Here is a 15,326-nt window from a genome sequence, read left to right on the forward strand (position 1 = left end):
CTGGGTCTACTCCTCGAGTGTCTCACGTGCAGAGTTTCCTATATCGGACAAACATCTGAGGGCAAGTTTTGCCTAACAACTCGCAGCCCACCGCGACAATCGCAGTCGGGGCTTAGTCGGAGGCTGATGTGTATACTCCATAGTGAGAACTGAGAGGTGAGAGAGAGGGCGTGACGAATGACCCTCTGGAATGGGCTCACAAGATGGGATGGGATGACATCCTGGCGCCGAGAAGTCGTCAACAGATCTGCACCATGAGTTTCCAGGCAGGGCTGGTAAAACTTGGGGGAGCCAAGCAGCCAAGGGACGCGATGGAAAAGAGGAGCCGTCGGTGTCTGAGATGGACAAGAAGAGACAAGAGATGAGGCCAGTTGAGAGACAGGAGACAGGGCCCGCGTGTTGTTGCTGTTGAAGGCGACGGTAAGAAAGCAAAGCTATAGTATCCGAGCGTGAACCGATAGTTGAGCCGGCACGAGTTGGTGATGTGAGAGAGTGGGTGAGTGGTCACTGGTCACCGAGGTGTATGTGTGTGTGTGTGTGTGTGTGTGGAAGTGAAGTTGAAAGAGAGAAGTTGGAGACGAAGAAAAGCGGGGATGTTGGGTCTTGGAGTCGTTCATTCTTGCTCCGGATTGAAACAAACATGCAAGTTGTTCCGAGCGCTCAGCTCTCGCCTTCCAAACTCTGCCCGAGTCTTTCTGAAGTGGTGCCGAAGTATCGAAAGTCTCGCGAAGTCTCACCGTCTGTGGGAGGGCCAAGGGAGGCAGTCAGAGGAGAGGGCGAGAGCCAACAGTTGGCTTTGGATTACGCTACAGCTACTACTCACTGCTACTTTGCCCAAAACTCTGTAACAGCCCCAAACTCTTGGCAGAAGGATTCGTCGCTTCCTGTTGCGGTGCACCCACGCGGCTCCTGGGTCTGCCGTCGTGCGTGAAACACGGTCCCTGGCCAATCGGCGCCGCATTCTCTGTGCCCTGTGCCAGTGTCGTAGTCGTGTACCTCGTGTACCAATGTACCTGTAAGTCGTAACTCGGACCTTTCCTTGATCATCCTGACATACTCCCATCCCGCAACCTGCTTCTGTTGGTCAGCTATGCATCACTTTGAACGACATAATCATTGCTTCTGAACATCCTCGCAGGGTCACCTCTGTCATTCTTCCCTCCGAGACTCCAAGCTAGACTCCAAATGACCTTTGACTCTCTCGACTCCGCCTGCCGACTGCGTATGCCTCCCTCGCTTGCACTTGTAAGTCAAACCGGCACGAGTTGTCTCTGACAAGGAAGATACAAATAGCTGCCCCCTGATTCCCTGAACATCAACACCTCGTGCGCCATCATCACCACTCTACTGGCGGAACGGTGGAGTTGAAATGGCAAGAAACGAGCGGGAAAGCCTCCTGTACACGCACCACATCTCAAATCTTGCCGTCATTGTCCAGGGTGCTTTTTGTTTCCCCCTCTCAATCTCAACGTTCTAGCCCGTTCAACATGTGCGCATTGAAGGGGGCAGGGCCGCCGGGAAGCTTGCAAGAGCTTACTGATGATGATAATCAACGAAATAAGGGGCCGCTTCTGCAGCCCGGCTCCCTCCCCCCGGACTTTGCGGAGAGGCGGGCATGATATCAGGAACACTACTACGTATCCGTACAGGATGACATCTACTCTCTTTTAATATACGACTACCAGTCTCAAAATCGACTTCACTATTGTACTATTCTTTCTACTTTCCCATCTCACCCAAGAACCAACCCAGCTCAATAGTTCCCAAAAATGCAAACTCCACGCGAGTCTCAGGACGGCGTCCAACCATCATCTAGTACGTGGGTTTCGGCTCTGTCTCTCTATTTTTTCCCTGGCCACACCCCTTCCCACCCCTTCCTGCTATGCTCTCCTTCGCCTCACCTATCCTATCTTTCCACTTTGCTGGCTGGTTCATCACATCCTCGCAGAGACGTGCGACTGCTGCTCGCATCGGATTTCCCTGCCGCCGGTCCTGCTCTGTGACCACTGACCACCAACTACCGTGGTGGCCACTGCTTCACTTCATCCCACTCTTTCACACGTCGACCAGTCCCCGCTGACCATTGTGCTTCAGTCGCCTCAGCTCGAGGCAACTCTGTCGGTCATTCGGAAAGTAATTCGAAAGCTGAAGCGAACAAGGAACACAATGAACACCTAAAGGACAACGCAGACATCATCTCACCGGTTCAGCCATCTGGCACGGACGACAAAGCTGTGACTGAAGGGCTCTTCGTGTCGACTTCGAACGACATAGCAGCCAACAAGAGCGACGTCGTCAGAACTTCCTCCAAGAGAGGCGACGGCGACGGCCCGTACTCCAACGTCGACGCCACGGACGCTTCTACCGTCGACACTTATCGGCCGGACCCCTACGACTTTGGTCGACACCGTCGTGACAATGTCTCCAAGAAGCAGATGAAGATTGAGCATCCCAAGGGCAACAAGAGGAAACTAAAGAAATTCTACAACCGACAGAATGAGCTCATTGACCAATTCCTCGGTGCCGAGGATGAAGAGAGACAGCAAGTTGCCGAAGACGCGCGAATGGGTCCCAAGATCAAGTTCGCCGTCAACGCCTCCTTCACAGTCAACTTTTGCCTATTCGTCATTCAGCTCTACGCCGCCGTCTCAACTGGTTCTCTGTCGGTAAGATAGACAGCCAAGTCCCTGTGCTCACGGACTCCTATTTACTCGTGAATTCTCCAGCTTTTTGCCACTGCAGCCGACGCATTTGTTAGTTAATCATTTTCTGAGTTGCGGCATCATTAGAGGAGTTGAGTTGACTAAGAAATGCCCAGATGGATCTGGTCTCATCCTTTGTGATGCTCATCACCTCAAGGATGGCGGCGCGGCCGAGCGTTTACAAGTACCCGGTGGTGAGTTATCACCCTTGGCAATTGAATTCCAAAGCAGGGTCTGACAGACTGGGAATGAAATAATAGGGACGAACCAGGATTGAGACGATTGGCATCATCTTATTCTGCGCTCTCATGACAACCGTTGCCATTCAACTTCTGGTAAGTTTCTCGCCAAGTGACGTATGACATGGTAGTTTGAGATGGCTGATCCGGGGGCGCAACAGGTCGAGTCAGGCCGCTCACTTGGCGAGGGCAAGCGGGCCTCTGAACAACTGCACATTGTCCCCATCGTTATCGTTGGTGTGGCCATCTTTGCCAAGGCCTCCCTGATGATCTACTGCTTCGCCTACCGGAAATTCCCTTCAGTGCATGTGTTTTTTGTATGTTGCTTAACCTTCCCCCCGGGGCGGCTTGTCTGTTCGGACGACGCCTGTTGCTAATAATAGCCTTCCGTAGATCGACCACCGCAATGACATTGTGGTCAACAGCTTCGGCCTGATCATGTCCGTCGTGGGAGACCGCTTCGTGTGGTACTTGGATCCCATTGGCGCCATCTGCATTGCGCTGCTCATCTTGTTCTCCTGGGTGTCCAACGCCTTTGAGCAGGTGTGGTTGCTCGTCGGCAAGTCGGCGCCGAGAGACTTTGTCTCGAAGCTGATTTACATGGCCATGACCCACGATACTCGGATTCTCAAAGTTGACACTGTAAGAATACCCCAAATTGAAAGAGCGAGAGAGACATATATGCGTGAGAAATGGCCCCTCTGACTCCGCGAGCAGTGCCGCGCGTATCACGCAGGACAAAATTACTACGTGGAGATTGACATCGTCATGGATGAGACGACGCCCCTGAGAATCTCGCACGACGTTGCTCAGGAACTGCAGAGAAAGGTCGAAGGTAAAGTGCTCTCTTTCCTTTAGCGATGAGATTTGATGGAAAGACAGAAGGGAGCTTGATTTTGCTGACTTTTTGGACGCTGCTAGGTTTGTCTGATGTCGAAAGAGCCTTCGTCCATGTCGACTACAGCGAGGCTCACGATCCTCATGAGGAGCACAAGCCGCTGTACGAGAGACTCTCAAAGAAGCCCCAGAAGAGGACGCTCAAGGACATCCTGTTGAGGACGAAGAAGGAGACGGCAGACGTCACGGAGACTGAAATCTCGAGCGGGCGAAACTCTGCATGACGGGGATGAGTAGGAGGGATAGACGATGGAGAGAAAAGGAAAATATAGGGAAAAGGCGTGAGCAATACTAAGGATATGAAGGAAAATATGCGGGAAATGTAGGGACAAGAGTAAACTTGGCGTTTTAGAGACGGCAGGAATTGTATGAAGATAATCAGCTTTCTTATCAATCTGCTTTCTCCCACAATGTCGTTGCAGCGAAGAGCGTTGCGTTGACTACCTAGTATCCTTGTTTCGACATGGATAGAGGGGTCCCGCACACCTTGCGGGAACGGACGGGATGGGGAAGAACAGCGGGGAAGCAGCATCTCTGAGCCACAAAAGATATCCAATAGACTTACTGGGCTGGCGGCTTTGGCGGGACATGAAACCGAGATGGGCACGGCAAACGATGTTTCCCTGAGAGGGAATAGAGACGACATAGGGTATCCGGGCATGCTAGGAAGTAAAAACGTAAGAGCAATGTAATGGCGCGACGGCGACGAGGCAGCTTGCGAATCGCAACTGCGCAAGGGTTCACTGTTCATGCCTAGTGGCTCTCATGTTGTCTGGAGGGCTTGCTGTGTTACGGCGGTGATGGGCGCTATTCCGATATGGCTGTTGACCTGAGAGTGCCGAGAGCGAGGCAGTGTAAGTGATGGCTGTCACTTGTGCCACTTGGCGGTTTTGCTGACTGCACTTGGCGGTCTTGAGGGTTGGCATCGTGTCAGTGGCTTTTACAAGCTGGACCGAGCTTCTCTTTTATCTCGACTTTTTGGGGGGATCGCCAAGTGAAAGTTGGACGACAAGAGTTTGGCGGCTGAAGCAGCATGAGACGACACAGCCAAGCCAAGTTTTTGACAATGTCATAGTCTTGCAACTTCTTGTACGTTATCACCCGGGGTGTCGAAGGCTTGGCTACGCGCCTTGCTGTGCTTTTCCCCCATCGACCCCGGTCTTGGCTTGGTGGAGGATAAGGGGGATGCCGAATCATGGATGGATCATGGGTTGCGGACGAGAATGGAAGGAAGAAAGAGGGAAAGCCTACGGAGAAGATCGGAGGGGACTGCCACTGTGACCGGAGGAGCGGTGGGACAGAAGGGGACGTGCGTGTTGACGTGTTTGCGTGGCTTTCTTGTCAGGAAGGGGTCTCTTTTCGTGTTCCATGTCCCGGTCTCGAGATCCACATCACCGACGACCCTCGGAATGTTGTTGTGTTGCTGCGTCTTCCGTGGGGTCTTCGGCCCCCGAGAGCGGTGAGACTCAATGATGTTGATGCGTTACTGTTGCTTGCGGGGCATGAGTCTTTATTATGCTGAGTAGCTGAGTGTGGGTTAGAGTGAACGCTCTTTATTGAGTCCATGGATGTAGAGATGTAAGGAAAGGTTTGTACTTCAACAGGATCTGGGCGATATAAATGCGTCTCAGCAGCGGGCTGGAATCATCATGTACACGACGAAAAGTCTAGACTAAAAGGGTATCGACTTGCTTTGCGTGGAACTGATTCGTAAGAAGGTACAAACGGCCGTGAGACGCCTTATGGACCACGGGTCTCATTGAACCCGGGATGAGATCAAGATGGTGGAGAATAGGACGGTATTCTATGCCACTGTGCCATCAAAGCCCCTATGCGTCCCGGATCATATACCCGGCTGAGTTACGTAAAATCAAAATGAGAGAGATCTATCAGTTGATCTTCCATGGAAACTCGGCTCCTCATCCCTATCCTGTGAGAACCCATGAAATTGATGCTTCATTCAAAGGCGCAGAAGCCCAAACATTGAGAAGATGGATTTGACCAAGTCTTGAAATCTGTAGTCAGTGCATTGCCTGAAAACCTTCCCCCAAGGACTAGAGATCCGAGGTAGATACAAACTTCTCAGGCATGTCAGAACGGTCGCCGGAACGAGGCGGTCGACGTTCTCATTTCGGTTCGGCCGTAGTCTCTCATTAAGATAGGTCCATCTAGGTAATCGCACAAGTTAGCCAAAGCCACTGCCTTGCCTCTCCTGTATGATGCTCCTTCTGGTGTGTTTGAACTTCTCGCAACAAAGTATGCAGGAAGGAGAGAGTGAAGCGGACTTACCACATCCCGCCAATGCTTGCCATGAGGCAAACTCTGTCTGAAAGGAAGGTCCTGGGATTGCGCTTACAGAATATTGACAGCTACTTCTCATATTGCCTTCGGGTACCCAGGAAGCCATTTTGTACTCTGACTGGCATCTTGCCACAGTTGAGTCACTCGCCTCTTTCCCCTTGGCTTCTCCCAACATGATTTTTGAATCATCATCATCACGATAGGAATTGGCGCGCAAAGGCATTATCAAATACCCGCAAAATTCTATCATCGAGACGAAGGCCACGACTCTTGCTGTCTGCTTCTATTCCTATTAAGATGCCCGACGACAACTGTTGGTACTTGGTACCTCAACCCACCCACGAAGACCTGCGTTCCGACAAAATCTACAGAAGTTGTACTGAAAGCCTGAGCAAGGGGTGCCTCGGTTTCCCTGGATATTTTCGCATCATATGCCTCTGGGGTGGAGAAGAAGTCTTCATTCGAGAAGAAGCGGCCCAAGGTCAAATGTTCAAGACCTGGCGCGAGAATAATCCGGTCGCGGTCGTCAACTTCCGCCAACGGGCCTCCAAAACTGGCTACTGGGATCCCATCAGAAATGATCTTGGACATACCATCTTCTATTACGGGCAATTCTTCCAGCGTGTCGACTTCAACAAGGCCTACGAGGTCTTTGCACGCAACCCTCAGCCTGAGTACGCCAAATCGCGGACTCTGTTCTGTTTAGGGGATCGGGCTGTGCCTGCAGAACCGTGGACGGCACACGTGGTCGGATTGGGAGAGGAACTCGATTTAGAGACTGTCGATTCAGCAGTCGACGACCGGCCCCCTGGTTTTGACTCGAACGCTTAGGAAACCTGCCAAACCACCATCAACGAGAATAATGCCACTGATGCTGTTCAACTTTTTAGCGACATCTACACCAATATCTTCAGGTACTCTAGAGGGACCATCGACGGTAACCAAGCCCTGTCCGCCGTCTGTCAAGCTTTCCGCCTCTTCCCGGACGCCGTAAAAGTCTTGAGGTCAAGTTTGAGTCCTCAGGGACAAGCCGATGCCTTCAGTGGTCCACTGATCTTTCCCGCACCGGACTTCGAAAACGGATCCGTAGGCTGCCTTTCCGTTAAAGCTCTAAATTTCGGGAGAGCAGCGATCATAGCGCATCCTGCAGTATTGCACTTGATCGCCAGGTTTATTCATGTCTACTTCCTCAAGGGCGACGTCACTGACCGCTACCGTGGTAGCTTGTTTGAAATTATTTGCTTTCTTCGTTTAGAACATATTCCATGTTATGACACGACCATCTCGACCAACGGCGACTCCTCTCGCCGTCCTCAAGTTTGTCTGCCGCCTGAGAGTTGGACTCACGGAATTGAGGAAATGAACAAGCGGAACAGTCAAAAGGACATCGACCGCCTTGTGGCTTTCTTTGAATCTTTTGAACGCTAGCCCCTCCATCGGATAGCATCGAAGATACTATAGGAGGCTATCATCAAAGGACTCCCCTTGGTGCGAAGGATGAACAGGGCGATGGCTATCGCAACTAGCTGATGCTAGGGCAAGTATCATTTCGCCCTTACTTTACTACTGTTTTGTGTATATGTGGTTTCAGCGATGCTGGAGACCTATGAATGAGAAGCAGCTCTGAACGTCGCGAGTTCATTCCAGCCCGTGTGCGTGCATTCTGTCGGTAACTACATGATAGTCTTGAATGAGCAAGGCCAGGTTAAACCATTTTCTTACAAGCTGTAAAGCTCTGTATCAGATAGTAGAAACCACGAACACCCCCTGGCACCCCCACGCTATGGCTCCCCTTAGCCCTTCAAGCTGGCATAAAAAGTAATGCCAAGACCGGACTGGCTGAATTAGAAGTTGACAGATGTAAGGTAGTTACGGGAGGGCAGCTTGATCCTCCATGGCGATGTTGTTGTCTGGCAAGGATTGTCGTGCGGCTCCTCTCCATCTCATTCCTGCCACTAGGCTAATCTTTCCAGTCTTTACGAGGAGTGAATCATCTCTAGATATCGACAAGAAATTGGCCGCGAATTCGAGGGGCTTCTGAGATGTAGAGGCCCCGAATAGACCTCGATCGGTCTACTCTTGTCATTTTTTCTTTTTCTTCTTTAGCTTTGTAGCTACCATGTGTAACATATCCGGACAATGCTTCCGTATTTATGGAGAGATTCAAGGTAGCCAATCTCATGGTTCTGGTCAAAACGATCAATCCACATTCATTTTGTTGCGTTCATTAGCAGAGGAAGAGAGGTGGCTATTCTAGAGGAAAGACACAAAAGAAAAAAGGCAAAAGTTCAACACTCGAACTGGCGAGGTTCGAGTGTCTATGAAAGCGCTCGTTGGCATCTATTTCTACCAATTGTATACCGCTCGGCTACTGCGGGCGGTGACTTTTCTGATGGTCTTCGTACATAAACCTGGCAAGCTTTCGTCGTGAAACCTTTACTCCCACGGATTTTGAACGTGTTCACCGCCTCCGGGGGAACGTCATCATTTGCATAACTTATCAATACTTCAGTCAAGCTGAATCATGGGGTATGATTTCTATTCCATTCTTAACTCAGCCATTTCTCGGCCTTATTGGGTATCAATCTTCTAAGCACATCAATCTGGCGCGCCTGCGCCTTATGTCTCAAGTCTGCGACTCCTCGCCTATCCGTCCGTCTCTGCCCATTCGAGTAGACCACTGTGAAATCCGGGACCTTTTCGCCAGGCTTGATGACAGTCAAAGGCGAGATTGTGCAGTTCTGCAGCAGTTAGTTGGCCATCCCAGCTGGTCTGATGGAAAGATGGCACCAACCTTGCCAATGACAGCGCCATGTCCGATCCGAGATCGGACCCCAACTACCGTATCTGTTCCAATATCTGTGCCTCCGGATTCAATGGTGGCACCAACCTCTACCGTCACGTAGTCTCCGAGCGAGATGCCTCCGCTGGCGTCGTCGTTACCAACTTTGCCGATATGAGCCCGCTCGTGGATGATGCACCTCCGACCGATGAGGATGCTGCCGTTCGTGGTCTCCAGCTTCGATCGTGGGTGCAATACGCTTTCTGACTGAATCGTGATTGAGTGTGTTCCGACGAGAATGGCGCTGTCGGCCACGGTGAGAGATGACGAGAAGCTAACGGGAGGTCGTGGGCCTTGATTGGAGACGGCGGGCAGCATAGAATGCCGCTTGTTAGACGACATTGTGGTACGTGTCCTGGATTGCTCCGACCCAATGCAAATCCTAGCCGAATGATGTAAGGTGCATTATCGGTGACGCCTGTAATGATTCCAGGCTCTAATAGGAGACCGAGATGCGGCGCGCAGCGGTGTTAGTGATGGGCTAGCTCGCCGTGGGGCAGTAGAGTCCGACGTCGATTCTCTGGAGCTGCCCCAGCGCATAACCCCGGTTAATGCATCCACGCTCCCACGTGACCGTCTCGCTGACTAAATGACCCGCATTGGCCAATCAACGCCAGTTGGAAATAAGCATCATCGATTTGGTGCAATTGAGCTGTGTTCCACGACGACGAATTCCTCCGATCGACAACCTCCATCCACCACCAAATACCCCCCCAACGCCCACGATGGCCACTCCACGGCGGTTGCCCGCGCAGGCCGCTCAGGCTGCGCGAAACTTTGCGACAGTACGAACCTACGGCGGACTCAAGGATCAGGACCGTATTTTCCAGAATCTTTACGGCCGGTTGCCCCCGACGCTGGCTTCCGCGAAGAAGTTGGGTGATTGGCACAAGACGAAGGAGATCATTCTTAAGGGACACGACTGGATTATCAGCGAGGTCAAGGCCTCTGGTCTCCGTGGACGTGGAGGTGCCGGTTTCCCTTCAGGATTGAAATGGGTAGGTTGCCACCTTGCGATTTTGCTGGACTATTGCCGCGGCAATCAAGGGAAGGGGCGGAACCACGGGCTAACGCAACGGCAATCGCGCAGTCATTCATGAACTTCAAGGACTGGGACAAGGACGACAAGCCGAGATATTTGGTCGTCAACGCCGATGAGGGCGAGCCCGGAACCTGCAAGGACCGCGAGATTATGCGAAAGGATCCCCACAAGCTTATCGAGGGCTGCCTCGTCGCCGGCAGAGCGATGAACGCCACCGCCGCCTACATTTACATCCGCGGCGAGTTCGTTCATGAAGCTGCCGTTCTCCAGAACGCCATCAACGAGGCATACAAGGATGGATTGATTGGCAAGAACGCCTGCAACTCCGGATACGACTTCGACGTCTTCATTCACCGTGGTGCCGGTGCCTACGTCTGCGGTGAGGAGACCTCCCTCATCGAGTCCCTCGAGGGTAAGCCCGGAAAGCCCCGTCTCAAGCCCCCTTTCCCCGCTGCTGTCGGTCTTTTCGGATGCCCTTCCACCGTCGCCAACGTCGAGACTATCGCTGTCGCCCCCACCATCTGCAGACGCGGTGGCAACTGGTTCGCCGGCTTTGGCCGTGAGCGTAACCAGGGCACCAAGCTCTTCTGCATTTCCGGTCACGTCAACAACCCCGTCACCGTCGAGGAGGAGATGTCGATACCCCTGCGCGAGCTTATCGACAAGCACTGCGGCGGTGTCCGTGGTGGCTGGGACAACCTTTTGGCCGTCATTCCCGGTGGCTCTTCCACCCCTATTCTTCCCAAGAGCATCTGCGACAACCAGCTTATGGACTTTGACGGTCTCAAGGACAGCCAGTCCGGTCTCGGTACTGCCGCCGTCATTGTCATGGACAAGAGTACCGACGTTGTCCGCGCCATTAGCCGTCTCTCCCACTTCTACGCCCACGAGTCCTGCGGTCAATGCACGCCCTGCAGAGAGGGTAGCAAGTGGACCGACCAGATCATGAAGCGTTTCGAGAAGGGCCAGGGCCGGCCACGCGAGATCGACATGCTTCAGGAGCTCACCAAGCAAGTTGAGGGCCACACTATTTGCGGTATGTATCTTCGTTCATGACGTCAATGATTCCCATTGCTAATAACTCTTATCTAGCTCTTGGCGAGGCTTTCGCCTGGCCCCTTCAGGGTCTTATTAGACATTTCCGCCCCGAGCTTGAGAAGAGAATGGAGGAGTATGCCGCGCTGAACGGCGGTGCTAACGCTCTGGGTGGTGGTTGGGAGCCGACTGCCCGGGCTCAGGGCAAGCTGGTTTCACCGGGACAGTAAAAGGCTGAAATTTTTTGCATGCTTGTAGACCGGCGCCCGAGGGCTTGTATATATTAGTAGTACATTAGCAGAGCCCTAAATGCGCTGGAGTTCATTTGTTCACGACTATTCAACTTGTACACACTGTTCCCCATGCTATTGCGATGACCTTAATTGGAGATATGAGATGTCGGCAGGGAACCTTAACAATCAATCGACAAACTGAACCGGACCCATGGGTAGTTGAATCATGTATGAGAGTCTATGAATCATACACGTCAATTCTTCAAGCCACTCTATCGGCGTTAAGCCTCAAGAAATCTGTCCAATAAGGCCGCTGTATTTCTCATCTCTTTATGCAAAGCCGCAAGCATGCCAGGGATCTTCCACTCGGCCCACACATCCGGACAGCTCGGGACTCGGCTGGCTGCACCACCGGCCAAAGAGACTCCTCCGAAGAACGGCGGGCGGGGGTTTCTGTAAACTACCGTCTCGGAATTCTTTGACCGCCCCCCGTCTACCCACGACAACTCCCTCGGCCGTTAGGAGATTGTGCTCCGTCTGTTTCTCGAGTATTCTTACTGTGATTTTTTAGTAGAACGCACTTGGGTTTTGTTTTGTTTTTTTGTTTATCTGTCCTTTAGCGGAGAAAGTTTCGCCGGGATGACTTCTTTTACTTTTGACCAGTTTGTCGCCTTTGCGTCTGACAGTGGTGAGTACTATTCTTGATTGAGCACTCTCATACACTGCACACTTGAATCGTTGGATTCGGCCTATGTTATTTCCTCAATTTCGCGTCAATCACTATCTGAGATAAAGATGCCTCTCACTCGTGCCCTCCACCCTGCTCACCGCTCACCCTCACGATCATGCTCATGAAAAGCTGACACCCAAAACTCAAGCCGGCCTTGAACGCATCCTCCGTGGCCTCCAAGCCCTCACCGCAATCTTCTCAGCATACCCATCCCTCGTGGCCCTCGCCCTGCTAGACGCAGACCCACCATTCCTCGAAGCTCTCGGCCCGCTACGAGGCCACCTCAACCTCACGCGCCGCTTCATCCGCTTCTTCTGGTTCCTCAACTCGTTTGGCACGTCGTACAATCTTTTCACCTCCATCTCTTCGTCACCATCTTCACCAGCCAAGAAGAGCCAGGGCGTGGGTCTGGAGACCTGGCTCGACATCATCAAGTTCACCCTTCTCGGCCTCTACGGTGGCCTCGAGTCCCTCACCCTCCCGGACCTCCTCGGCGTCCCGCAGATCGCCTACTTTGGCGCCGAGCGCACGCGGGCGCTGAACGTCGAGGCGCAGCGGTTTTGGCTTCTTGCGTTGGCGGCGGGCGTCTTTGCGAATTTGACGAGGGTGCTCAAGGCTTTTGCGTACGCGCCAGTGCCGCAGCATGGGCATGGGTACGGCACGGGGGAAAAGCCGGGTGAGAAGAAGGCTGCCGTTGAGAGAGGTGCTGAGAAGGAAACTGCTGCTGCTGCTGCTGTTGTCCCTGAAGAAAAGAAAGGCGATGAGGGAGGAGAGGACGAGAAGCTTGACTGGGAGGCTGAACGTACTCGTCTCCGGGCTATTGTCATGAAGAGACGGGAGGATAGGAAGCGGTGGCGGAGGGAGGTCGCGGTCAAGGTCAAGAGCCTTGGGCGCAAGATCTTTTCCGACTCGTTGGATTGCCTTATTCCGGGCGTGATTCTGGGATGGGTCAACGTTCAGCCGGGAACTGTTGGGATTGCCATGTTCATCACTACCATCTTGAGCAGTAGAGATATTTGGGATAGATGCGGTGCGACTGTTAGTCAGAGAAGGAGCTCCTAATGGAGACTTGAAATAGGATGCGGCGATTGAAGTGTCCCTATTCTAGAGGTCCTGCATTTATATTTATATAGATTTAGAGACGGACATGGATTACGTCCTGCCTGATGCCAAACCAGATTTCAAAGCACACTCGTCATACAAACTCCAGGCCAGTCTTCGTCCATAGTGTCATCATGTCTATTGTATCCTTCTCCTTTGCACTCCGCCAAAGGTCGTGGTAAGTCACCAAGCGGATGAGCTTCTCGTTCTCAATTTGGGTTAATTTCCTCCGAGGGAGTAAACGGCTTACTCGGCAGAGACAGACATGGGGGCATGTCTCTGCTCCGGAGCCTGGGGAAGGCGGATTCGGTACTTGTGCGAGCCGAGATCGTCTTCGTCGTCCTCGTCCCATAGGACCTGGACCTTGGCACGCCTCAAGATGGAGAACTGCTGGGCGATTGCAATGACAGCCTCAAGCACACTGTGATTTTCTTGTCAGCGACGAATCCAGAGAAACAGGCCTGGCAAACATTGGAAGACAAACTTACCCAACAATGATGGCAACGACCGCAATGCCAACGTGGTCCTCATAATGCCAGCAGTACGGTTCACCAGCAGCAATGACACCAGACGTGAAAGAAACAGCCGCAAACGTGATATCGAGAGCAGTATACAGCCAGCCCAAAGCCTTCCTCTTCTTCTTATCATCACCGTCGAACCACCTACGCATCCCACCGTGGCTCTCCTCGTCGTCATCACCACCGCCATCACCGCGACGTCCACGGCGGCCAAAGATACACTTGACGCATCCGAGGTCGACGATGACTGGCTTATTCCGGTCACTCCGCTTGTGTCCGCCCTGCGCCAAGAGCGCGAACGTGAGCCATAGCAGCTGCAGGGTAGCCAGGAAGATGAAGACTTTGGAGAGGCTCTCGTACCGCCTCCGGCCGTCCCACTCGAGGATGACGAGGGTGAGGCTGAGGGCGACGGCGATGAAGCGCAGGAGAGCGACGGAGTTGATGATGAATTTGAGGAATACCAGGGGTGAATACGTGCCCGAGCCGCCGCCGTTGTGGGATGAGGCGGATGAGTGGTGGGACGTAGGGGTCAGTGGGCGGAAGACGACGTTGGGGTTCAACGGTCTGTTTTCCGGAGGGGAGGAGGCCATTGTTTTGAGGGACCCTAGAAATTTGGTGGAGGGAAGGTCGTATACTATATCGCGGGGTGGGTAGTGGTATGTGTTGTCTGTGTAGGACAGTGCTTGCTTATCCGAGTAGACAGGCATCGAGAGGTTTCATCCGACGGTGGGTGGTGAGGGAGAGGCTGTTATATACGAGACTGAGTCGTGCCCCATCTCACGAATGGAAAGAGGCAGCGGGTAAGCAATGCGGTGTTTGTGTGTGTTTGTGTGTGTGTGTAGTGAAAAGTGAGAGATACTTTGGGTTCGGTATTGGACTCAAGGGAAGAGGAGACCAGAATCAGAACCAGAGCATGCAGACAGACCCGTCAACGTGAGTACGCCTTGGAATCTCACGCGCACCCAGCTTGGCTCCCATCCCTCGAGCCAACAGACACTCCCCCTTCTACACTCTTCACCAATGGCAACAAAGGGTCCCGAGAGCCGCGGAGGCACGCCCCGGCTTCGCCATGCGGGATCTCCAAGTCGTTCATCCACTGACGTTGTCCGGAATTCGGGTGCCTGGAGGTCCACTTTGACCTAGTGACACACCAACGTCAAACCACCCCGCCTCACGAGGGGAAGCTTATAATTGGCCGGCCGGACGAACTGGGTGTAAGGAAACGCCCAGCGGCGGTGCGATTCGGATTTTTTCTTTGGAGAAGGATTGACATGTATCAGTTGTTTTGGTGTCGTTGGGGTCTGGTTTAGGCTTTGATGTGGTTACGGTTACGGTGGTGATCGTCGCGGATCTTACCAAAGTCCCGTCTTCGGGGGTGCTGGGCACGCTGAGGTACGCGTAGGCTAGTGGCTTGCTGGAGGAACGTCGAAAGGGATTGTATTAGCCTCATTCAAGTCTCATCAGACCATGGGTTCGTATTCATGGAAGTATTTTGGAATATACTGCTGTGTTACCGGTCGATTCGCAGTCGTCTTAGCATTACCTCACAACTGCTTGAAGTCGAACATCGACATGTCAAGAAGCATCTCATGATCAAACATTCTTCTACTAGGTAGTTGAGCTGTACACTGTCTACATGCACCAAGTAGGTAGTCCCAGCATGGATGTAACAAGAATTCTATCCTG

The 15,326-nt window shown here is 52.7% G+C and overlaps 6 protein-coding genes across 6 annotated transcripts; 4 read left to right on the forward strand and 2 right to left on the reverse strand.

Moving 5' to 3' along the window:
• Positions 1–1,769: 1,769 nt before the first annotated feature.
• Positions 1,770–4,062, forward strand: CTAM01_07241 (cation efflux family protein; the record flags this gene model as incomplete). The annotated part of the gene is made up of 9 exons (XM_060523264.1): positions 1,770–1,815; positions 2,095–2,666; positions 2,727–2,753; positions 2,819–2,896; positions 2,963–3,037; positions 3,103–3,258; positions 3,335–3,583; positions 3,659–3,776; positions 3,863–4,062. 9 exons carry the CDS (start codon positions 1,770–1,772, stop codon positions 4,060–4,062), a joined length of 1,521 nt encoding a protein of 506 aa, XP_060382002.1.
• A 2,374-nt stretch (positions 4,063–6,436) lies between these two features.
• CTAM01_07242 (uncharacterized protein) lies at positions 6,437–6,970 on the forward strand (the record flags this gene model as incomplete). The annotated part of the gene is made up of 1 exon (XM_060523265.1): positions 6,437–6,970. One exon carries the CDS (start codon positions 6,437–6,439, stop codon positions 6,968–6,970), a length of 534 nt encoding a protein of 177 aa, XP_060382003.1.
• A 1,718-nt stretch (positions 6,971–8,688) lies between these two features.
• On the reverse strand, positions 8,689–9,323 carry CTAM01_07243 (transferase hexapeptide domain-containing protein; the record flags this gene model as incomplete). Its single annotated transcript, XM_060523266.1, has 2 exons — positions 8,689–8,880; positions 8,934–9,323. 2 exons carry the CDS (start codon positions 9,321–9,323, stop codon positions 8,689–8,691), a joined length of 582 nt encoding a protein of 193 aa, XP_060382004.1.
• Positions 9,324–9,706: 383 nt separating this feature from the next.
• Positions 9,707–11,288, forward strand: CTAM01_07244 (NADH oxidoreductase; the record flags this gene model as incomplete). Its single annotated transcript, XM_060523267.1, has 3 exons — positions 9,707–9,979; positions 10,072–11,059; positions 11,116–11,288. 3 exons carry the CDS (start codon positions 9,707–9,709, stop codon positions 11,286–11,288), a joined length of 1,434 nt encoding a protein of 477 aa, XP_060382005.1.
• Positions 11,289–11,930: 642 nt separating this feature from the next.
• Positions 11,931–13,083, forward strand: CTAM01_07245 (AoPex11B; the record flags this gene model as incomplete). The annotated part of the gene is made up of 2 exons (XM_060523268.1): positions 11,931–11,979; positions 12,170–13,083. The coding sequence occupies 2 exons, from the start codon at positions 11,931–11,933 to the stop codon at positions 13,081–13,083; spliced, it is 963 nt and encodes a 320-aa protein (XP_060382006.1).
• Positions 13,084–13,368: 285 nt separating this feature from the next.
• CTAM01_07246 (uncharacterized protein) lies at positions 13,369–14,347 on the reverse strand (the record flags this gene model as incomplete). Its single annotated transcript, XM_060523269.1, has 2 exons — positions 13,369–13,543; positions 13,611–14,347. 2 exons carry the CDS (start codon positions 14,345–14,347, stop codon positions 13,369–13,371), a joined length of 912 nt encoding a protein of 303 aa, XP_060382007.1.
• Positions 14,348–15,326: the final 979 nt, after the last annotated feature.

The sequence above is a fragment of the Colletotrichum tamarilloi genome (assembly GCF_030869305.1).
Source record: "Colletotrichum tamarilloi strain Tom-12 chromosome Unknown Scaffold_22.1, whole genome shotgun sequence".
NCBI classification, from domain to species: Eukaryota; Fungi; Ascomycota; class Sordariomycetes; order Glomerellales; family Glomerellaceae; genus Colletotrichum; species Colletotrichum tamarilloi.